The 23,051-nt window shown below is 51.2% G+C and overlaps 1 protein-coding gene across 1 annotated transcript in view; it reads left to right on the top strand.

The window, feature by feature from the left end:
- Nucleotides 1-18,806, top strand: part of LOC135521006 (oxysterol-binding protein-related protein 10-like) — a 146,852-nt gene extending 128,046 nt beyond the window's left edge. The window contains exons 11-14 of the mRNA XM_064946913.1: nucleotides 6,763-6,949; nucleotides 7,462-7,644; nucleotides 14,653-14,806; nucleotides 15,082-18,806. Coding sequence (XP_064802985.1) covers nucleotides 6,763-6,949; nucleotides 7,462-7,644; nucleotides 14,653-14,806; nucleotides 15,082-15,126 — 569 coding nt within the window. The 3' untranslated portion in view covers nucleotides 15,127-18,806. The remainder of the gene's footprint in view (nucleotides 1-6,762; nucleotides 6,950-7,461; nucleotides 7,645-14,652; nucleotides 14,807-15,081) is intronic.
- Nucleotides 18,807-23,051: the final 4,245 nt, after the last annotated feature.

Here is a 23,051-nt window from a genome sequence, read left to right as displayed (position 1 = left end):
TGAAGTAACGTAATAACATAACAGTAACGATGCTACATACAGGAGGTACCGTTACTGAGTCACTGTGCGGAGGTACAGGTTAGAGGTCCTTTGTACTTGTAGGTAGGGGAGAAGTGACTATGCATAGATAATATGCAGTGAGTAGCAGCAGTGTACAAAACAAATGGGAGGGGGGGGTGGGGTCAATGTAATTGTCCGGTGGCCATTTTATTAATTGTTCAGGAGTCTTATGGCTTGGGGGGGTAGAAGCTGTTAAGGAGTCTCTTGGACCTAGACTTGGTGCTCCGGTACCGCTTGCTGTGCGGAAGCAGAGAGAGCAGTCTTTGACCCGGGTGACTGAAGTCTGACAATTTTTTTTAGGGCCTTCCTCTGACACCGCCTGGTATAGAGGTCCTGGATGGCAGGAAGCTTGGCCCCAGTGATGTACTGGGCCGTACGGACTACCCTCTGTAGCGCCTTACTGTCAGATGCCGAGCAGTTGCCATACCAGGCGGTGACGCAACCGGTCAGGATGCTCTCGATGGTGCAGCTGTAGAACTTTTTAAGGATCTGTTGGCTATACATATCTGTTTATTATCTAGTAGGACCATATGCACAGTTGGCTCTCAGGCTGTAGGTAGCTCTCAGGCTGTAGGTAGCTCTCAGGCTGTAGGTAGCTCTCAGGCTGTAGGTAGCTCTCAGGCTGCAGGAGGCTGTAGGTGTCTCCCAGGCTGTAGGAGGCTGTAGGTATCTCTCAGGCTGTAGGAGGCTGTAGGTATCTCTCAGGCTGTAGGAGGCTATAGGTATCTCTCAGGCTGTAGGTATCTCTCAGGCTGTAGGTAGCTCTCAGGCTGTAGGTAGCTCTCAGGCTGTAGGTATCTCTCAGGCTGTAGGAGGCTGTAGGTATCTCTCAGGCTGTAGGTATCTCTCAGGCTGTAGGTGTCTCTCACGCTGTAGGTATCTCTCAGGCTGTAGGTAACTCTCAGGCTGTAGGTATCTCTCAGGTTGTAGGTATCTCTCAGGCTGTAGGAGGCTGTAGGTATCTCTCAGGCTGTAGGTATCTCTCAGGCTGTAGGTATCTCTCAGGCTGTAGGTGTCTCTCACGCTGTAGGTATCTCTCAGGCTGTAGGTAACTCTCAGGCTGTAGGTATCTCTCAGGTTGTAGGTATCTCTCAGGCTGTAGGAGGCTGTAGGTATCTCTCAGGCTGTAGGTATCTCTCAGGCTGCAGGAGGCTGTAGGTGTCTCCCAGGCTGTAGGAGGCTGTAGGTATCTCTCAGGCTGTAGGAGGCTGTAGGTGTCTCTCAGGCTGTAGGAGGTTGTAGGTATCTCTCAGGCTGTAGGTGGCTCTCAGGCTTTAGGAGGTTGTAGGTATCTCTCAGGCTGTAGGAGGCTGTAGGTATCTCTCAGGCTGTAGGTATCTCTCAGGCTGTAGGAGGCTGTAGGTATCTCTCAGGCTGTAGGTATCTCTCAGGCTGTAGGTATCGCTCAGGCTGTAGGAGGCTGTAGGTATCTTTCAGGCTGTAGGTAGCTCTCAGGCTGTAGGTGTCTCTCAGGCTGTAGGTGTCTCTCGGGCTGTAGGTATCTCTCAGGCTGTAGGTGTCTCTCAGGCTGTAGGTAGCTCTCAGGCTATAGGTAGCTCTCAGGCTGTAGGTATCTCTCAGGCTATAGGAGGCTGTAGGTATCTCTCAGGCTGTAGGTATCGCTCAGGCTGTAGGAGGCTGTAGGTATCTTTCAGGCTGTAGGTGTCTCTCAGGCTGTAGGAGGCTGTAGGTATCTCTCAGACTGTAGGTATCTCTCAGGCTGTAGGTATCTCTCAGGCTGTAGGTATCTCTCAGGCATCTCTCCACACAACTGGAATAAGAGACTACAACCATTCACACTCTGGGGTAGGAATCCCACAGTACATCTTCAATGGGACATGGGTCTCTTTAGAATGTCCCAGCAGAGACCTTGTAGTCTGATATAGAGACAGGGGATTGTGATGGTCAACCTGGTAGTCTGATATAGAAACAGGGATTGTGATGGTCAACCTGGTAGTCTGATATAGAGACAGGGGATTGTGATGGTCAACCTGGTAGTCTGATATAGAGACAGGGGATTGTGATGGTCAACCTGGTAGTCCGATATAGCGACAGGGGATTGTGATGGTCAACCATGTAGTCTGATATAGAGACAGGGGATTGTGATGGTCAACCTGGTAGTCTGATATAGAGACAGGGGATTGTGATGGTCAACCTGGTAGTCTGTTATAGAGACAGGGGATTGTGATGGTCAACCGGGTAGCCTGATATAGAGACAGGGGATTGTGATGGTCAACCTGGTAGTCTGATATAGAGACAGAAGATTGTGATGGTCAACCTGGTAGTCTGATATAGAGACAGGGGATTGTGATGGTCAACCTGGTAGCCTGATATAGAGACAGGGGATTGTGATGGTCAACCGGGTAGCCTGATATAGAGACAGGGGATTGTGATGGTCAACCGGGTAGCCTGATATAGCGACAGGGGATTGTGATGGTCAACCTGGTAGTCTGATATAGCGACAGGGGATTGGCTCCACTGTCTGTCACTCAGTGACATCTAACGCACCACGTCGTTTACCCCCAGCATCCTTTGCAGCGAACCTTGTGTGGCAGGCAGACAGGGAGGGAAGCATGTCTCTGTGAAGCGTGTGTGTGTGTGTATGTGTGTGATTGTGCACATGTACACGTGTGCTAGCATGCTGGTGAGTGTGTGGGTGTGTATTTGTGACAGCAGGTGACGTGGGCACTCTAAGTAAGAAACGCTGACCTGGCATTCTCACACATTCTCACAATAGCGCTGCCAGGCTAGCGAGCCGAGAGCCTCTCACTGAGCACTTCCTGCAATGTGCCGACCGCCCCAACCCTTCCTGTATTTGGGAAACAGATGCATCAGGCCCTAGCCTCCCTCTCCTCTCCCCCCTCCACCCCTCCAGAAAGACACTGAGGCAGGGCCATCTCCTCTCCCCCCTCCACCCCTCCAGAAAGACACTGAGGCAGGGCCATCTCCTCTCCCCCCTCCACCCCTCCAGAAAGACACTGAGGCAGGGCCATCTCCTCTTCCCCCTCCCCCCTCCACCCCTCCAGAAAGACACTGAGGCAGGGCCATCTCCTCTCCCCCTCCCCCTCCACCCCTCCAGAAAGACACTGAGGCAGGGCCATCTCCTCTCCCCCTCCCCCTCCACCCCTCCAGAAAGACACTGAGGAAGGGCCATCTCCTCTCCCCCTCCCCCTCCACCCCTCCAGAGAGACACTGAGGCAGGGCCATCTCCTCTCCCCCTCCCCCTCCACCCCTCCAGAAAGACACTGAGGAAGGGCCATCTCCTCTCCCCCTCCCCCCCTCCACCCCTCCAGAAAGACACTGAGGCAGGGCCATCTCCTCTCCCCCTCCCCCTCCACCCCTCCAGAAAGACACTGAGGCAGGGCCATCTCCTCTCCCCCCTCCCCCCTCCACCCCTCCAGAAAGACACTGAGGCAGGGCCATCTCCTTTCCCCCTCCCCCTCCACCCCTCCAGAAAGACACTGAGGCAGGGCCATCTCCTCTCCCCCTCCCCCTCCACCCCTCCAGAAAGACACTGAGGCAGGGCCATCTCCTCTCCCCCTCCCCCTCCAGAAAGACACTGAGGCAGGGCCATCTCCTCTTCCCCCTCCCCCTCCCCCTCCCCCTCCAGAAAGACACTGAGGCAGGGCCATCCCCTCTCTCCCCTCCCCCTCCACCCCTCCAGAGAGACACTGAGGCAGGGCCATCTCCTCTTCCCCCTCCCCCTCCCCCTCCACCAATCCAGAAAGACACTGAGGCAGGGCCATCTCCTCTCCCCCTCCCCCTCCACCCCCTCCTGTCTTGGGGAAACAGATGTGGATCTGTCAGACCTGGGTTTCTGCCCACAGCAGATTTCACCCAGCTGTCTCTTATGTAATGTACTGATAGAGGAGAGATGAGAGGGCCAGGCCAGGGCTCAGAGAGAGGAGAGATGAGAGGGCCAGGCCAGGGCTCAGAGAGAGGAGAGATGAGAGAACCAGGCCAGGGCAGTACTTTGGATGTAACACAGATAACAGAGAGGACAGAGACAGGACAGGACTCAGAGAGAGGAGCAGAGAGGAGAGAACCAGGACAGGACTCAGAGAGAGGAGCAGAGAGGAGAGAACCAGGACAGGACTCAGAGAGAGGAGTAGAGAGGAGAGAACCAGGACAGGACAGGACTCAGAGAGAGGAGGAGAGAGACAGGACAGGACTCAGAGAGAGGAGAGAACCGGGACAGGACAGGACTCAGAGAGAGGAGCAGAGAGGAGACAACCAGCACAGGACTCAGAGAGAGGAGCAGAGAGGAGAGAACCAGGACAGGACTCAGATAGAGGAGCAGAGAGGAGAAAACCAGGACAGGACAGGACTCAGAGAGAGGAGAGAACCGGGGCAGGACAGGACTAAGAGAGAGGAGCAGAGAGGAGACAACCAGCACAGGACTCAGAGAGAGGAGCAGAGAGGAGAGAACCAGGACAGGACTCAGAGAGAGGAGAGATGAGAGGGCCAGGCCAGGGCTCAGATAGAGGAGAGATGAGAGGGCCAGGCCAGGTCTCAGAGAGAGGAGAGATGAGAGGGCCAGGCCAGGTCTCAGAGAGAGGAGAGAACCAGACCAGGGCAGTACTTTGGATGTAACACAGATAACAGAGAGGAGAGAGACAGGACAGGACTCAGAGAGAGGAGCAGAGAGGAGAGAACCAGGGCATGACTCAGAGAGAGGAGCAGAGAGGAGAGAACCAGGACAGGACTCAGATAGAGGAGCAGAGAGGAGAGAACCAGGACAGGACAGGACTCAGAGAGAGGAGGAGAGAGGAGAGAACCAGGACAGGAGTCAGAGAGAGGAGCAGAGAGGAGAGAACCAGGACAGGACTCAGAGAGAGGAGCAGAACCAACTAGGATCCAGTCCTGTTCCAATGGGTAAAAGAACACAAGCTGGGTACATCTGGTTGAAATGAGTCTTTGTCACAGCAGGATAGCCTAGTGGTTAGAGCGTTGGACTAGTAACCGGAATGTTGCGAGTTCAAACCCCCGAGCTGACAAGGTACAAATCTGTCGTTCTGCCCCTGAACAGGCAGTTAACCCACTGTTCCCAGGCCGTCATTGAAAATAAGAATTTGTTCTTAACTGACTTGCCTGGATAAATAAAGGTAAAATAAAAAAAAATAAAAAAAACAAGGTGTTCTCTGATGACCTCTGACCCCTCTCTCTCTCTCAATTCAATTCAAAGGGCTGTTGTGGGTCATTTGCTTTGGTGATGTTAAGCAAATGGAATAGACAGTAAATAAAACCCACAAGGGAAACCATTTAGTAAACGCTACACTCACTCAGTATTTAAAAGAATAAAGATATTTTAATACGTTTTATTATTGCCTCGGTACAGTGTTGTAACAATGTGCAAGAAGTTGAAGTATGAAAGGGAAGATGAATAAACAGATGATTATGGGATGTATTTACGAGGTTGTTTGTGTTCCACTGGATGCCACGTTCTCATGGCAACGGGCCACAAATCGTGCTGCTGTGATGTCATGGGAGTTTATCAGTGTTTAATTTGTTTTTAATTCTTTGTGGATCTGTGTAATCTGAGGGAAATATGTCTCTCTAATATGGTCATACATTGGGCAGGAGGTTAGGAAGTGTAGCTCAGTTTTCACCTCATTTTGTGGGCAGTGAGCACATAGCCTGTCTTCTCTTGAGAGCCATGTCTGCCTACGGCGGCCTTTCTCAATAGCAAGGCTATGCTCACTGAGTCTGTACATAGTCAAAGCTTTCCTTAATTTTGGGTCAGTCACAGTGGTCAGGTATTCTGCCGCTGTGTACTCTCTGTGTAGGGCCAAATACCCTTCCAATTGTCTTTGTTGTTTTGTTAATTCTTTCCAGTGTTTCAAGTAATTATCTTTTAGTTTTCTCATGATTTGGTTGGGTCTAATTGTGCTGCTGTCCTGGGGCTCTGTGGGGTGTGTTTGTGTTTGTGAACAGAGCCCCAGAACCAGCTGACTGAGGGGACTCTTCTCCAGGTTCATCTCTTTGTAGGTGGCTTTGTGGTGTAATCTGTGGGCATATCTTCTATTTATGTGCTCCTCTCTCTCTCGCTCTCCAACTCCCTCTGTTTCTCTCTCTGTCTCTCTCACTCTCCTCTCTCCCTCTCTCTCTCCTCTCCATCTCTCTCTCCTCTCTCCCTCTCTCTCTCCTCTCCCTCTCTCTCCTCTCCCTCTCTCTCTCATCTCCCTCTCTCTCCTCTCCTCTCTCTCCTCTCTTCCTCTCTCTCTCTCTCTCTTCTGTCTCTCTCTCTCTCTCCCTCGTCTCTCTCTCCTCTCTCTCTCCCTCGTCTCTCTCCCTCTCTCCCTCGTCTCTCTCTCTCTCCCTCGTCTCTCTCTCTCTCTCTCCCTCGTCTCTCTCTCCTCTCTCTCTCCCTCGTCTCTCTCCTTCCCTCTCCCTCTCTCCTCTCTCTCTCTCTCCCTCGTCTCTCTCTCTCGTCTCTCTCTCTCCGTCTCCCTCTCTCTCTCCCTCGTCTCTCTCTCCTCTCTCTCTCCCTCGTCTCTCTCCTTCCCTCTCCCTCTCTCCTCTCTCTCTCCCTCTCTCCTCTCTCTCTCCCTCGTCTCTCTCTCTCCCTCGTCTCTCTCTCCTCTCTCTCTCCCTCGTCTCTCTCCCTCTCCCTCTCTCCTCTCTCTCTCCCTCGTCTCTCTCTCTCTCTCCCTCGTCTCTCTCTCCCTCTCTCTCTCTCTCTCCCTCGTCTCTCTCCTCCAGGTGTTCTACGTCTGTTGGAGCATGATGAGGAGTATGTGTTCACTCTGCCCTGTGCCTACGCCCGCTCCATTCTTACCGTACCCTGGGTGGAGCTGGGAGGGAAAGTCACCATCAGTTGTGCCAAGAGTGGATACTCTGCTACCGTTACCTTTCATACTAAACCCTTCTATGGAGGAAAGTTACACAGGTGAGAGAGAGAGAGAGAGAGAGAGAGAGAGAGGGGGAGAGATGAGGGAGAGAGAGAGAGAGGGAGAGATGAGGGAGAGAGAGAGAGAGAGAGAGTGAGTGAGTGAGACAGAGAGTAGAAAGTGACAGAGAGAAAGAGCGAGAGAGGAGAGAGAAGAGTAGAAAGTGACAGAGAGAAAGAGCGAGAGAGAGGAGAGAGAGAGGGAGAAGAGAGAGAAGAGAGTAGAAAGTGACAGAGAGAAAGAGAGGAGAGAGGAGGGAGAGAGAAGAGAGTAGAAAGTGACAGAGAGAAAGAGAGAGAGTGTGTGTGTTTCCATGTGTATAAAAGGTATCTTGATGGTCCCTGACATTCCTATCCCTCCCTGTATGAGACTTAAGGCTGTGGCATCGTGTGTGAGACTAGCGGTGTATTAAAGCTGAGAGTGTGTGTGTGTGTGTGTGTGTGTGTTCGTCCATCCGTCTGTATGTGTCTGACCTAATGACATCGTCATCCTCCGTCACTCTTCCTGTCAGAGTGACAGCGGAGGTGAAGCACAACCCGACGGGGACCATAGTGTGTAAGGCCCAGGGGGAATGGAGCGGTACCCTGGAGTTCACCTACAGCAGTGGAGAGACCAAGGTCATCAACACCTCCAAGCTGCCTGTCATCAGGAAGAAGATACGCCCCATGGAGAACCAGGGACCCTACGAATCACGGTGAGGAGGGAGGGAGGGAGGGAGATACGCCCCATGGAGAAACAGGGACCCTACGAATCACGGTGAGGAGGGAGGGAGATACGCCCCATGGAGAAACAGGGACCCTACGAATCACGGTGAGGAGGGAGGGAGATACGCCCCATGGAGAAACAGGGACCCTACGAATCACGGTGAGGAGGGAGGGAGGGAGGGAGATACGCCCCATGGAGAAACAGGGACCCTACGAATCACGGTGAGGAGGGAGGGAGGGAGATACGCCCCATGGAGAAATAGGGACCCTACGAATCACGGTGAGGAGGGAGGGAGGGAGATACGCCCCATGGAGAAACAGGGACCCTACGAATCACGGTGAGGAGGGAGGGAGGGAGATACGCCCCATGGAGAAACAGGGACCCTACGAATCACGGTGAGGAGGGAGGGAGGGAGATACGCCCCATGGAGAAACAGGGACCCTACGAATCACGGTGAGGAGGGAGGGAGGGAGATACGCCCCATGGAGAAACAGGGACCCTACGAATCACGGTGAGGAGGGAGGGAGGGAGATACGCCCCATGGAGAAATAGGGACCCTACGAATCACGGTGAGGAGGGAGGGAGGGAGATACGCCCCATGGAGAAACAGGGACCCTACGGATCACGGTGAGGAGGGAGGGAGGGAGGGAGATACGCCCCATGGAGAAACAGGGACCCTACGAATCACGGTGAGGAGGGAGGGAGGGAGATACGCCCCATGGAGAAACAGGGACACTACGAATCACGGTGAGGAGGGAGGGAGGGAGATACGCCCCATGGAGAAACAGGGACCCTACGAATCACGGTGAGGAGGGAGGGAGATACGCCCCATGGAGAAATAGGGACCCTACGAATCACGGTGAGGAGGGAGGGAGGGAGATACGCCCCATGGAGAAATAGGGACCCTACGAATCACGGTGAGGAGGGAGGGAGGGAGATACGCCCCATGGAGAAATAGGGACCCTACGAATCACGGTGAGGAGGGAGGGAGGGAGATACGCCCCATGGAGAAACAGGGACCCTACGAATCATGGTGAGGAAGGAGGGAGGGAGTTACGCCCCATGGAGAAACAGGGACCCTACGAATCACGGTGAGGAGGGAGGGAGGGAGGGAGATACGCCCCATAGAGAAACAGGGACCCTACGAATCACGGTGAGGAGGGAGGGAGGGAGGGAGATACGCCCCATGGAGAAACAGGGACCCTACGAATCACGGTGAGGAGGGAGGGAGGGAGATACGCCCCATGGAGAAACAGGGACCCTACGAATCACGGTGAGGAGGGAGGGAGGGAGATACGCCCCATGGAGAAACAGGGACCCTACGAATCACGGTGAGGAGGGAGGGAGGGAGGGAGATACGCCCCATGGAGAAACAGGGACCCTACGAATCACGGTGAGGAGGGAGGGAGGGAGATACGCCCCATGGAGAAACAGGGACCCTACGAATCACGGTGAGGAGGGAGGGAGGGAGATACGCCCCATGGAGAAATAGGGACCCTACGAATCACGGTGAGGAGGGAGGGAGGGAGATACGCCCCATGGAGAAATAGGGACCCTACGAATCACGGTGAGGAGGGGAGGGAGGGAGATACGCCCCATGGAGAAACAGGGACCCTACGAATCATGGTGAGGAAGGAGGGAGGGAGTTACGCCCCATGGAGAAACAGGGACCCTACGAATCACGGTGAGGAGGGAGGGAGGGAGGGAGGGAGATACGCCCCATAGAGAAACAGGGACCCTACGAATCACGGTGAGGAGGGAGGGAGGGAGATACGCCCCATGGAGAACCAGGAACCCTACGAATCACGGTGAGGAGGGAGGGAGGGAGGGAGATACGCCCCATAGAGAAACAGGGACCCTACGAATCACGGTGAGGAGGGAGGGAGGGAGATACGCCCCATGGAGAGCCAGGGACCCTACGAATCACTGTGAGGAGGGAGGGAGGGAGATACGCCCCATGGAGAAACAGGGACCCTACGAATCACGGTGAGGAGGGAGGGAGGGAGGGAGATACGCCCCATGGAGAAACAGGGACCCTACGAATCACGGTGAGGAGGGAGGGAGGGAGATACGCCCCATGGAGAAACAGGGACCCTACGAATCACGGTGAGGAGGGAGGGAGGGAGATACGCCCCATGGAGAAACAGGGACCCTACGAATCACGGTGAGGAGGGAGGGAGGGAGATACGCCCCATAGAGAAATAGGGACCCTACGAATCACGGTGAGGAGGGAGGGAGGGAGGGAGATACGCCCCATGGAGAAACAGGGACCCTACGAATCACGGTGAGGAGGGATGGATGGAGGGAGGGAGGGAGGGGCGTGAGATCTGACTGTTCCTACGAATCACGGTGAGGAGGGAGGGAGGGGTGTGAGATCTGACTGTTCCTAATGCTCCAGATAGAGAAGAAGAGAGATGACACACTTCTCTGAGAATGTTCCTGTGACTTAACACAATGTCCTCACTGATGACACACACACACACAGACACACACACACACACACACACACACACACTCTCTCAGCTTTAATACACTGCTAGTCTCACACACGATGCCACAGCCTTAATTTGATCTGATACTTGGTTAGTAGAGTCTGGCCTGTAAGTGGAGGAAGGGCTAACTGTCCCTCTACAGGGGCAGAGTGTTACCTCAGCTCTGAGATCAGTGATAATGGTATAGTGTCCCTCTACAGGGGCAGGGTGTTACCTCAGCTCTGAGATCAGTGATAATGGTATAGTGTCCCTCTACAGGGGCAGGGTGTTACCTCAGCTCTGAGATCAGTGATAATGGTATAGTGTCCCTCTACAGGGGCAGGGTGTTACCTCAGCTCTGAGATCAGTGATAATGGTATAGTGTCCCTCTACAGGGGCAGGGTGTTACCTCAGCTCTGAGATCAGTGATAATGGTATAGTGTCCCTCTACAGGGGCAGGGTGTTACCTCAGCTCTGAGATCAGTGATAATGGTATAGTGTCCCTCTACAGGGGCAGTGTTACCTCAGCTCTGAGATCAGTGATAATGGTATAGTGTCCCTCTACAGGGGTAGAGTGTTACCTCAGCTCTGAGATCAGTGATAATGGTATAGTGTCCCTCTACAGGGGCAGTGTTACCTCAGCTCTGAGATCAGTGATAATGGTATAGTGTCCCTCTACAGGGGCAGGGTGTTACCTCAGCTCTGAGATCAGTGATAATGGTATAGTGTCCCTCTACAGGGGCAGTGTTACCTCAGCTCTGAGATCAGTGATAATGGTATAGTGTCCCTCTACAGGGGCAGGGTGTTACCTCAGCTCTGAGATCAGTGATAATGGTATAGTGTCCCTCTACAGGGGCAGGGTGTTACCTCAGCTCTGAGATCAGTGATAATGGTATAGTGTCCCTCTACAGGGGCAGAGTGTTACCTCAGCTCTGAGATCAGTGATAATGGTATAGTGTCCCTCTACAGGGGCAGGGTGTTACCTCAGCTCTGAGATCAGTGATAATGGTATAGTGTCCCTCTACAGGGGCAGTGTTACCTCAGCTCTGAGATCAGTGATAATGGTATAGTGTCCCTCTACAGGGGCAGGGTGTTACCTCAGCTCTGAGATCAGTGATAATGGTATAGTGTCCCTCTACAGGGGCAGGGTGTTACCTCAGCTCTGAGATCAGTGATAATGGTATAGTGTCCCTCTACAGGGGCAGAGTGTTACCTCAGCTCTGAGATCAGTGATAATGGTATAGTGTCCCTCTACAGGGGCAGTGTGTTACCTCAGCTCTGAGATCAGTGATAATGGTATAGTGTCCCTCTACAGGGGCAGTGTTACCTCAGCTCTGAGATCAGTGATAATGGTATAGTGTCCCTCTACAGGGGCAGGGTGTTACCTCAGCTCTGAGATCAGTGATAATGGTATAGTGTCCCTCTACAGGGGCAGGGTGTTACCTCAGCTCTGAGATCAGTGATAATGGTATAGTGTCCCTCTACAGGGGCAGTGTTACCTCAGCTCTGAGATCAGTGATAATGGTATAGTGTCCCTCTACAGGGGCAGGTTGTTACCTCAGCTCTGAGATCAGTGATAATGGTATAGTGTCCCTCTACAGGGGCAGGTTGTTACCTCAGCTCTGAGATCAGTGATAATGGTATAGTGTCCCTCTACAGGGGCAGAGTGTTACCTCAGCTAGAGATCAGTGATAATGGTATAGTGTCCCTCTACAGGGGCAGGGTGTTACCTCAGCTCTGAGATCAGTGATAATGGTATAGTGTCCCTCTACAGGGGCAGGGTGTTACCTCAGCTCTGAGATCAGTGATAATGGTATAGTGTCCCTCTACAGGGGCAGAGTGTTACCTCAGCTCTGAGATCAGTGATAATGGTATAGTGTCCCTCTACAGGGGCAGTGTTACCTCAGCTCTGAGATCAGTGATAATGGTATAGTGTCCCTCTACAGGGGCAGGGTGTTACCTCAGCTCTGAGATCAGTGATAATGGTATAGTGTCCCTCTACAGGGGCAGAGTGTTACCTCAGCTCTGAGATCAGTGATAATGGTATAGTGTCCCTCTACAGGGGCAGTGTTACCTCAGCTCTGAGATCAGTGATAATGGTATAGTGTGTCCCTCTACAGGGGCAGGGTGTTACCTCAGCTCTGAGATCAGTGATAATGGTATAGTGTCCCTCTACAGGGGCAGTGTTACCTCAGCTCTGAGATCAGTGATAATGGTATAGTGTCCCTCTACAGGGGTAGAGTGTTACCTCAGCTCTGAGATCAGTGATAATGGTATAGTGTCCCTCTACAGGGGCAGTGTTACCTCAGCTCTGAGATCAGTGATAATGGTATAGTGTCCCTCTACAGGGGCAGGGTGTTACCTCAGCTCTGAGATCAGTGATAATGGTATAGTGTCCCTCTACAGGGGCAGGGTGTTACCTCAGCTCTGAGATCAGTGATAATGGTATAGTGTCCCTCTACAGGGGCAGAGTGTTACCTCAGCTCTGAGATCAGTGATAATGGTATAGTGTCCCTCTACAGGGGCAGAGTGTTACCTCAGCTCTGAGATCAGTGATAATGGTATAGTGTCCCTCTACAGGGGCAGGGTGTTACCTCAGCTCTGAGATCAGTGATAATGGTATAGTGTCCCTCTACAGGCGTCTGTGGTAGAGTGTTACCTCAGCTCTGAGATCAGTGATAATGGTATAGTGTCCCTCTACAGGGGCAGGGTGTTACCTCAGCTCTGAGATCAGTGATAATGGTATAGTGTCCCTCTACAGGGGCAGGGTGTTACCTCAGCTCTGAGATCAGTGATAATGGTATAGTGTCCCTCTACAGGGGCAGGGTGTTACCTCAGCTCTGAGATCAGTGATAATGGTATAGTGTCCCTCTACAGGGGCAGGGTGTTACCTCAGCTCTGAGATCAGTGATAATGGTATAGTGTCCCTCTACAGGGGCAGGGTGTTACCTCAGCTCTGAGATCAGTGATAATGGTATAGTGTCCCTCTACAGGGGCAGGGTGTTACCTCAGCTCTAAGATCAGTGATAATGGTATAGTGTCCCTCTACAGGGGCAGAGTGTTACCTCAGCTCTGAGATCAGTGATAATGGTATAGTGTCCCTCTACAGGGGCAGGGTGTTACCTCAGCTCTGAGATCAGTGATAATGGTATAGTGTCCCTCTACAGGGGCAGGGTGTTACCTCAGCTCTGAGATCAGTGATAATGGTATAGTGTCCCTCTACAGGGGCAGAGTGTTACCTCAGCTCTGAGATCAGTGATAATGGTATGGTGTCCCTCTACAGGGGCAGGGTGTTACCTCAGCTCTGAGATCAGTGATAATGGTATAGTGTCCCTCTACAGGGGCAGGGTGTTACCTCAGCTCTGAGATCAGTGATAATGGTATAGTGTCCCTCTCAGGGTGTTACAGGGGATCAGTGATAATGTTACCCTCTCAGCTCTGAGATCAGTGATAATGGTATAGTGTCCCTCTACAGGGGCAGGGTGTTACCTCAGCTCTGAGATCAGTGATAATGGTATAGTGTCCCTCTACAGGGGCAGAGTGTTACCTCAGCTCTGAGATCAGTGATAATGGTATAGTGTCCCTCTACAGGGGCAGGGTGTTACCTCAGCTCTGAGATCAGTGATAATGGTATAGTGTCCCTCTACAGGGGCAGGGTGTTACCTCAGCTCTGAGATCAGTGATAATGGTATAGTGTCCCTCTACAGGGGCAGGGTGTTACCTCAGCTCTGAGATCAGTGATAATGGTATAGTGTCCCTCTACAGGGGCAGGGTGTTACCTCAGCTCTGAGATCAGTGATAATGGTATAGTGTCCCTCTACAGGGGCAGTGTGATACCTCAGCTCTGAGATCAGTGATAATGGTATAGTGTCCCTCTACAGGGGCAGGGTGTTACCTCAGCTCTGAGATCAGTGATAATGGTATAGTGTCCCTCTACAGGGGCAGGGTGTTACCTCAGCTCTGAGATCAGTGATAATGGTATAGTGTCCCTCTACAGGGGCAGGGTGTTACCTCAGCTCTGAGATCAGTGATAATGGTATAGTGTCCCTCTACAGGGGCAGGGTGTTACCTCAGCTCTGAGATCAGTGATAATGGTATAGTGTCCCTCTACAGGGGCAGGGTGTTACCTCAGCTCTGAGATCAGTGATAATGGTATAGTGTCCCTCTACAGGGGCAGGGTGTTACCTCAGCTCTGAGATCAGTGATAATGGTATAGTGTCCCTCTACAGGGGCAGGGTGTTACCTCAGCTCTGAGATCAGTGATAATGGTATAGTGTCCCTCTACAGGGGCAGTGTGTTACCTCAGCTCTGAGATCAGTGATAATGGTATAGTGTCCCTCTACAGGCGTCTGTGGTAGAGTGTTACCTCAGCTCTGAGATCAGTGATAATGGTATAGTGTCCCTCTACAGGGGCAGGGTGTTACCTCAGCTCTGAGATCAGTGATAATGGTATAGTGTCCCTCTACAGGGGCAGGGTGTTACCTCAGCTCTGAGATCAGTGATAATGGTATAGTGTCCCTCTACAGGCGTCTATGGCAGCATGTCACCTCAGCTCTGAGATCAGGAAACATTGACTCTGCTACAGAGCACAAACACTGTCTGGAGGAGAGGCAGAGAGCAGAGGGCCGACAGAGAGCTGCCTCCAACACACCCTGGACACCCAAGTACTTCATCAAGGAGGTGAGGAACTAGGACCTGAACGGTTCACTTTGACCTCTGACATTACCTCAAACTTTGAGTCAGCTTCCCTGGTCTTGTCTTGAATGTGTGTTCACAGTCAAAATAATTTTTAAAAAGACACTGCTAAACATGTTTCCCTTTGCTCTCTCTCCCTCTCTCTCGTTCTCACTCTCTGTCTATCTTTGTCTCTCTTGTTCTCTGTCTGTCTCTCACTCTCTCTCTCACTCTCTGTCTCTCTCTCTCTGCCTCTCTCTCTCTGTCTCTCTTTGTCTCAGGGCGAGGGCTGGGTGTATCACAACCCCCTGTGGAAGACCCACTGACAAGGGGAGGGGCCTCGGGGGGAGGGGCAACGTGCCAGCTGCCAATCACAGCACAGCGAGCGGCCCGCTGGTGGTCATGGCAACACACAGGGGACCAGCTAGCCGGGCCGCTAGAGAATAGAGCAAATACACAAGGGGCTGTGTTCCAAATGGAACCCTATTCTCTATATAGCGGACAACTGCAGAAAGAGTGCACTATATAGGGAATAGGGTGCTAATTTCAGATTTGCCCAAGGATTGTCTTGGATGAGGAGCTTGTGTCTCAGTCATTCAATAAGAATGAGAGGTGCCAAAGACTCTCAGAGGGACAGGAACTACAGTCACAAGACAGCAAAAGCTCACTGAGTTTCCTGTCAGAAGCTGACCTGCTCCACACGATACAGGAAACTCGGCCATTTAGGAGACGGACCGGGTTGAACCAGGAATAGGTTGGTTAGGAACAGAAGATGAGCGTGACCGTTGGTGGTCAAAGATAGCGGAACAATTATGTAGCTTTTCTTTATATACAGTAGAATCTAAATACCAGAAGAATATATTATATTCACATGCTTCTTCCTTCACTTTCAATTTGTTTGCACAGGTACTGTAGCTGTCTCCACTGTTATTACCCAGTAGGCCACAGGAGGGGTTGTCCTTCCAGCTGTCTCCACTGTTATTACCCAGTAGGCCACAGGAGGGGTTGACCTTCAAGCTGTCTCCACTGTTATTACCCAGTAGGCCACAGGAGGGGTTGTCCTTCCAGCTGTCTCCACTGTTATTACCCAGTAGGCCACAGGAGGGGTTGTCCTTCCAGCTGTCTCCACTGTTATTACCCAGTAGGCCACAGGAGGGGTTGTCCTTCCAGCTGTCTCCACTGTTATTACCCAGTAGGCCACAGGAGGGGTTGTCCTTCCAGCTGTCTCCACTGTTATTACCCAGTAGGCCACAGGAGGGGTTGTCCTTCCAGCTGTCTCCACTGTTATTACCCAGTAGGCCACAGGAGGGGTTGTCCTTCCAGCTGTCTCCACTGTTATTACCCAGTAGGCCACAGGATGGGTTGTTCTTCCAGCTGTCTCCACTGTCATTACCCAGTAGGCCACAGGAGGGGTTGTCCTTCCAGCTGTCTCCACTGTCATTACCCAGTAGGCCACAGGAGGGGTTGTCCTTCCAGCTGTCTCCACTGTTATTACCCAGTAGGCCACAGGAGGGGTTGTCCTTCCAGCTGTATGATGTAAGTAAGATCCAAGGATCTATGATTTGCCCATAATTAACACACAACGCCAAACAGACTGTTTAGTGAAGAGTCTTCCTTCAGTCGTTCTGTTCTATGATGTACAGTATATACATACCGGTATGTATGTTTGTCACGCTTGACTTGGACACTGTTCATAACACAACAGCCCAGTATAGAGAACAGCGTTTCCTTCAGCCCCTCCAATAGCCCAGTATAGAGAACAGCGTTTCCTTCAGCCCCTCCAATAGCCCAGTATAGAGAACAGCGTTTCCTTCAGCCCCTCCAATAGCCCAGTATAGAGAACAGCGTTTCCTTCAGCCCCTCCAATAGCCCAGTATAGAGAACAGCGTTTCCTTCAGCCCCTCCAATAGCCCAGTATAGAGAACAGCGTCTCCTTCAGCCCCTCCAACAGCCCAGTATAGAGAACAGCGTTTCCTTCAGCCCCTCCAACAGCCCAGTATAGAGAACAGCGTCTCCTTCAGCCCCTCCAACAGCCCAGTATAGAGAACAGCGTTTCCTTCAGCCCCTCCAACAGCCCAGTATAGAGAACAGCGTTTCCTTTAGCCCCTCCAATAGCCCAGTATAGAGAACAGCGTTTCCTTCAGCCCCTCCAATAGCCCAGTATAGAGAACAGCGTCTCCTTCAGCCCCTCCAACAGCCCAGTATAGAGAACAGCGTTTCCTTCAGCCCCTCCAACAGCCCAGTATAGAGAACAGCGTTTCCTTCAGCCCCTCCAACAGCCCAGTATAGAGAACAGCGTTTCCTTCAGCCCCTCCAACAGCCCAGTATAGAGAACAGCGTCTCCTTCAGCCCCTCCAACAGCCCCACAATGGAGAAATGTAATCAGAGGTGAACACTGCTACAATGTCAAAGTCAAAGCCATTTCTCCAGCCCACACCAGCAATCTTCAGTATTCACACACTAACGTTGGAGTGAATGGAAGCAGGAAGTAGCCCGGTGCTCCATTCTGTTTGTCCTTTTATATGGCCGAACCTTGAAGAGATCTTTATAGGGCCGAACCTTGAAGAGATCTTTATAGGGCCGAACCTTGAAGAGATCTTTATATGGCCGAACCTTGAAGAGATCTTTATAGGGCCGAACCTTGAAGAGATCTTTATAGGGCCGAACCTTGAAGAGATCTTTATATGGCCGAACCTTGAAGAAATCTTTATAGGGCCGAACCTTGAAGAGATCTTTATATGGCCGAACCTTGAAGAGATCTTTATAGGGCCGAACCTTGAAGAGATCTTTCTAGGGCCGAACCTTGAAGAGATCTTTATATGGCCGAACCTTGAAGAAATCTTTATAGGGCCGAACCTTGAAGAGATCTTTATATGGCCGAACCTTGAAGAGATCTTTATAGGGCCGAACCTTGAAGAGATCTTTATATGGCCGAACCTTGAAGAAATCTTTATATGGCCGAACCTTGAAGAAATCTTTATATGGCCGAACCTTGAAGAAATCTTTATATGGCCGAAGCTTGAAGAGATCTTTATAGGGCTGAACCTTGAAGAAATCTTTATATGGCCGAAGCTTGAAGAGATCTTTATATGGCCGAACCTTGAAGAGATCTTTATAGGGCCGAACCTTGAAGAGATCTTTATATGGCCGAACCTTGAAGAGATCTTTATAGGGCCGAACCTTGAAGAGATCTTTATATGGCCGAACCTTGAAGAGATCTTCATAGGGCCGAACCTTGAAGAAATCTTTATATGGCCGAACCTTGAAGAAATCTTTATAGGGCCGAACCTTGAAGAAATCTTTATAGAGTCTAATTTATGGCCTAATCTTGAAGAGATCTTTATAGTCTAATTTATGGCCTAACCTTGAAGAGATCTTTATAGAGTCTAATTTATGGCCTAACCTTGAAGAGATAGTGAAGGTCAGAGAGAAAGGTATATTACCTCCACTATACAGCCTTCACCACAGTAGTACAGTGTACTGAATATGGCTTGGCTGCCTCCCAAATATTCCCCACATAGTACCCTTACTTTGGTGCCATTTGGGAGGTACAAATCCAACCGTATCCAGGAGGTGCAAATCCAACCGTATCCGGGAGGTACAAATCCAACCGTATCCGGGAGGTACAAATCCAACTGCTATATAGAGAGATATATTGACCCTTGATTTATTTAATCCACATCTGAATATTTATTCTCCTGGTTTTCAATATTCTGTGATCCTAGGCTTAGATTCAATCTGGGCCGAGGAAGATAGGCGCTATAACAAGATTTAAATTTAAAGGCAAAGTTTCCTGCGTCAGCGGATACTGCATTCACGGTAAACGCTGCATCTGTTCAAAACTGTTCGCTGCTCTGGCCCCCCAATGGTGGAACAAACTCCCTCACGACGCCAGGACAGCGGAGTCAATCACCACCTTCCGGAGACACCTGAAACCCCACCTCTTTAAGGAATACCTAGGATAGGATGAAGTAATCCTTCTCACACCCCCCCTCCCCCCCTTAAATGATTTAGATGCACTATTGTAAAGTGGCTGTTCCACTGGATGTCATAAGGTGAATTCACCAATTTGTAAGTCGCTCTGGATAAGAGCGCCTGCCAAATGACTTAAATGTAAATGTATATGTCAGCTCAATATGAAATGATCTTTACATTTCAACCGGGCTTTATGGTGGATCTTCAACGGCCCGTATTAAAACAATCTAGCCCCATAGTCTGTCTTGTCGCCAGCCATCTCTTCCTGTGTAGTAATGAGCCTGGGGGGGACGAGGTTAGATCTTACTTAACAAACAGAAGGAGAGCTGCTCCAGTAGTGGTCCCTTCCCTGACATGTTTTGTCTTAATTACAACATGTATTGTAGCAGAGGTGCCAACGACATGTCTTCACCTGATCAACACCGGGAGAGACTCATCCATCACCACAGCTGGTCCCTCCACTAACAATCTGTCTCCGATGTGTCGGTAGACATTACAACGCTCATCGGTTAAGTAACTCTAGTCTGAATATAATTCCTAGATTCTCCTTCAACAGAATCCTCATGCAGTGTTTTGTTGTTGTTGTTGTTGTTGTTGTGATCATATAATGGAGATGACTGTGTATGAAATGAAGGAGAGGCATTTTGTCCTGCCTCATTTAAACTGACTGAGAAACACTGTCATACACTTTGGAGACAGTAGTTGCTAACTGGGATCCTTGGGATGAACCTACCCATTGAAGCAGCATCATACCCATTTATCATACAGGGACGATTTCTGTCTCTTGAAAACTTGCTGAACGAATCAAACATTTTGGGACGATGTCAACAACGGACTAATGAAACAAATAACAAAATATATTTTTCTTTACCTGTTTTTACATTTGAACTTCAATGAGGTGACATCAGAGTTGGACGTCCCAATGATTCCATTTAGCAAGTACTCCTTGTAGACAGGAGCATGTCAGTGAGAGCTATAGAGGTCATTTTATCACGAATATGGGTTTGTTGAGAATCTATGGACATTTTCACACTATTGTGCCAAGCAGAGCCAACCTGCTGACTCAGTTTCCTTTTACATGTTTTTTTCCAGCAACTATGGTAGATGTGGAACCAGTCCAGTTTGGCTGAGTGGTGTGAACAGCTCTTAACTCCTCTGTGGAACCAGGCCAGTTTGGCTGAGTGGTGTGAACAGCTCTTAACTCCTCTGTGGAACCAGGCCAGTTTGGCTGAGTGGTGTGAACAGCTCTTAACTCCTCTGTGGAACCAGGCCAGTTTGGCTGAGTGGTGTGAACAGCTCTTAACTCCTCTGTGGAACCAGGCCAGTTTGGCTGAGTGGTGTGAACAGCTCTTAACTCCTCTGTGGAACCAGGCCAGGCCAGTTTGGCTGAGTGGTGTGAACAGCTCTTAACTCCTCTGTGGAACCAGGCCAGTTTGGCTGAGTGGTGTGAACAGCTCTTAACTCCTCTGTGGAACCAGGCCAGTTTGGGAACCACTGTGAATACGATCTCTCTCTCTCGTTCACTATCGTCTCCGTTTAAGGGTAACAACAGTGAACCAGAGAATGATATGACAGTTTGGATTTCCGACGACCGGGTTTGAGGAGAGGATGTCGAGAGGTCGGTAGAAAAACACAAAGAAGCTCTTCTCAGGTCTCAAGAATATAACTGATTCTAGTACTGCATGTCCCATGCAGTCCCAGCCCCAGTCTGAGCCCCATGCAGTCCCAGTCCCAGCCCCATGCAGTCCCAGTCCCATGCAGTCCCAGTCCCATGCAGTCCCAGTCCCAGTCCCATGCAGTCCCAGCCCCATGCAGTCCCAGTCCCATGCAGTCCCAGTTCCAGCCCCATGCAGTCCCAGTCCCATGCAGTCCCAGTCCCATGCAGTCCCAGTCCCAGTCCCAGTCCCATGCAGTCCCAGTCCCATGCAGTCCCAGTCCCAGTCCCATGCAGTCCCAGTCCCAGTCCCATGCAGTCCCAGTCCCAGTCCCATGCAGTCCCAGTCCCAGCCCCATGCAGTCCCAGTCCCAGTCCCATGCAGTCCCAGTCCCATGCAGTCCCAGTCCCAGTCCCATGCAGTCCCAGCCCCATGCAGTCCCAGTCCCAGTCCCATGCAGTCCCAGCCCCATGCAGTCCCAGTCCCAGTCCCAGTCCCATGCAGTCCCAGTCCCATGCAGTCCCAGTCCCAGTCCCATGCAGTCCCAGCCCCATGCAGTCCCAGTCCCATGCAGTCCCAGTCCCAGCCCCATGCAGTCCCAGTCCCATGCAGTCCCAGTCCCATGCAGTCCCAGTCCCAGTCCCATGCAGTCCCAGTCCCATGCAGTCCCAGTCCCAGCCCCATGCAGTCCCAGTCCCAGTCCCAGCCCCATGCAGTCCCAGTCCCATGCAGTCCCAGTCCCAGCCCCATGCAGTCCCAGTCCCAGCCCCATGCAGTCCCGGTCCCAGCCCCATGCAGTCCCAGTCCCAGCCCCATGCAGTCCCAGTCCCATGCAGTCCCAGTCCCAGCCCCATGCAGTCCCAGTCCCATGCAGTCCCAGTCCCAGCCCCATGCAGTCCCGGTCCCAGCCCCATGCAGTCCCAGTCCCAGCCCCATGCAGTCCCGGTCCCAGCCCCATGCAGTCCCAGTCCCAGCCCCATGCAGTCCCAGTCCCATGCAGTCCCAGTCCCATGCAGTCCCAGTCCCATGCAGTCCCAGTCCCAGCCCCATGCAGTCCCGGTCCCAGCCCCATGCAGTCCCAGTCCCAGCCCCATGCAGTCCCAGTCCCAGTCCCATGCAGTCCCAGTCCCAGCCCCATGCAGTCCCAGTCCCAGCCCCATGCAGTCCCAGTCCCAGCCCCATGCAGACGTGTTGTAAAATATCTCTACAGTTAACTGGCGGTGAGTGCTGCCATCTAGTGGATCTTAACAGACACACACAAGTACGTTTGGAATCCCCCGTGACGAGACAAAAAGCTGTGTTGGGATCGAGAGGAAGACAAAACGACACCCAGAGATAATTTAATGCAACCTCTTTAATAAAAATAAAAAAGAAGGTATCTTTCACTCTCACACCCCACCAGCATCCATGTCATTACAATTGATGGAATAAACTGTGTATTTTAAGAAAAAAAAAAGTCTACCGTTTCTGCATTTCATTCCTAATAGGACGCTACTTTTTCTCCATTAGCCTCCATCGTTCATGTAATAAATACCCTAGAGAGAGGTCACGTCCAAAATAGCACCCTATTCCCTATTTTAGTACCCTACTTTTGACCAGGGCCCATACAATTCTGGTCAAAAGGTAGTGCACTACATAGGGAATAGAGCGCCCTTTGTGACACAGCACAGAGTCTTGACACGTTGATATATGGGCTTCTCATGGTAAAGCTGTTAAGGCCAATACAGTCCTCTCTCCTTGTTTTAACGCAGACTGAAGGTAAACGTTCTACCTGAACAGAAACACAAGCAGGGTGAAAACCAGAACCGTTAATATTCTGTAGATGACTATCCCCCTGCAATCACATGACGAATAAAGACCATGTGATTGCAGGGGGACAACACTTTGAGAGACTGGATTAGATTAGACAATGAGTGTCGTTAAACTACAGAGGTTTGACTCCTGACAAAGAACCACTTCATGTACCAGAGAGAATGCATTCTACCTGTTACCTTTAGGAACAGAAGGGTGGCTATAGGACAAGGAGACGTCGCGGTGTGACTGAAGTGGATTAGATTAGACAATGAGTGTTGTTAAACCACTTCATGTACCAGAGAGAATGCATTCTACCTGTTACCTTTAGGAACAGAAGGGTGGCTATAGGACAAGGAGACGTCGCGGTGTGACTGAAGTGGATTAGATTAGACAATGAGTGTCGTTAAACCACTTCATGTACCAGAGAGAATGCATTCTACCTGTTACCTTTAGGAACAGAAGGGTGGCTATAGGACAAGGAGACGTCGCGGTGTGACTGAAGTGGATTAGATTAGACAATGAGTGTCGTTAAACCACTTCATGTACCAGAGAGAATGCATTCTACCTGTTACCTTTAGGAACAGAAGGGTGGCTATAGGACAAGGAGACGTCGCGGTGTGACTGAAGTGGATTAGATTAGACAATGAGTGTCGTTAAACCACTTCATGTACCAGAGAGAATGCATTCTACCTGTTACCTTTAGGAACAGAAGGGTGGCTATAGGACAAGGAGACGTCGCGGTGTGACTGAAGTGGATTAGATTAGACAATGAGTGTCGTTAAACCACTTCATGTACCAGAGAGAATGCATTCTACCTGTTACCTTTA

This window comes from Oncorhynchus masou, chromosome 29 (genome assembly GCF_036934945.1).
Source record: "Oncorhynchus masou masou isolate Uvic2021 chromosome 29, UVic_Omas_1.1, whole genome shotgun sequence".
Classification (NCBI taxonomy): domain Eukaryota; kingdom Metazoa; phylum Chordata; class Actinopteri; order Salmoniformes; family Salmonidae; genus Oncorhynchus; species Oncorhynchus masou.
This window is presented reverse-complemented; position numbering and strand designations above follow the sequence as displayed.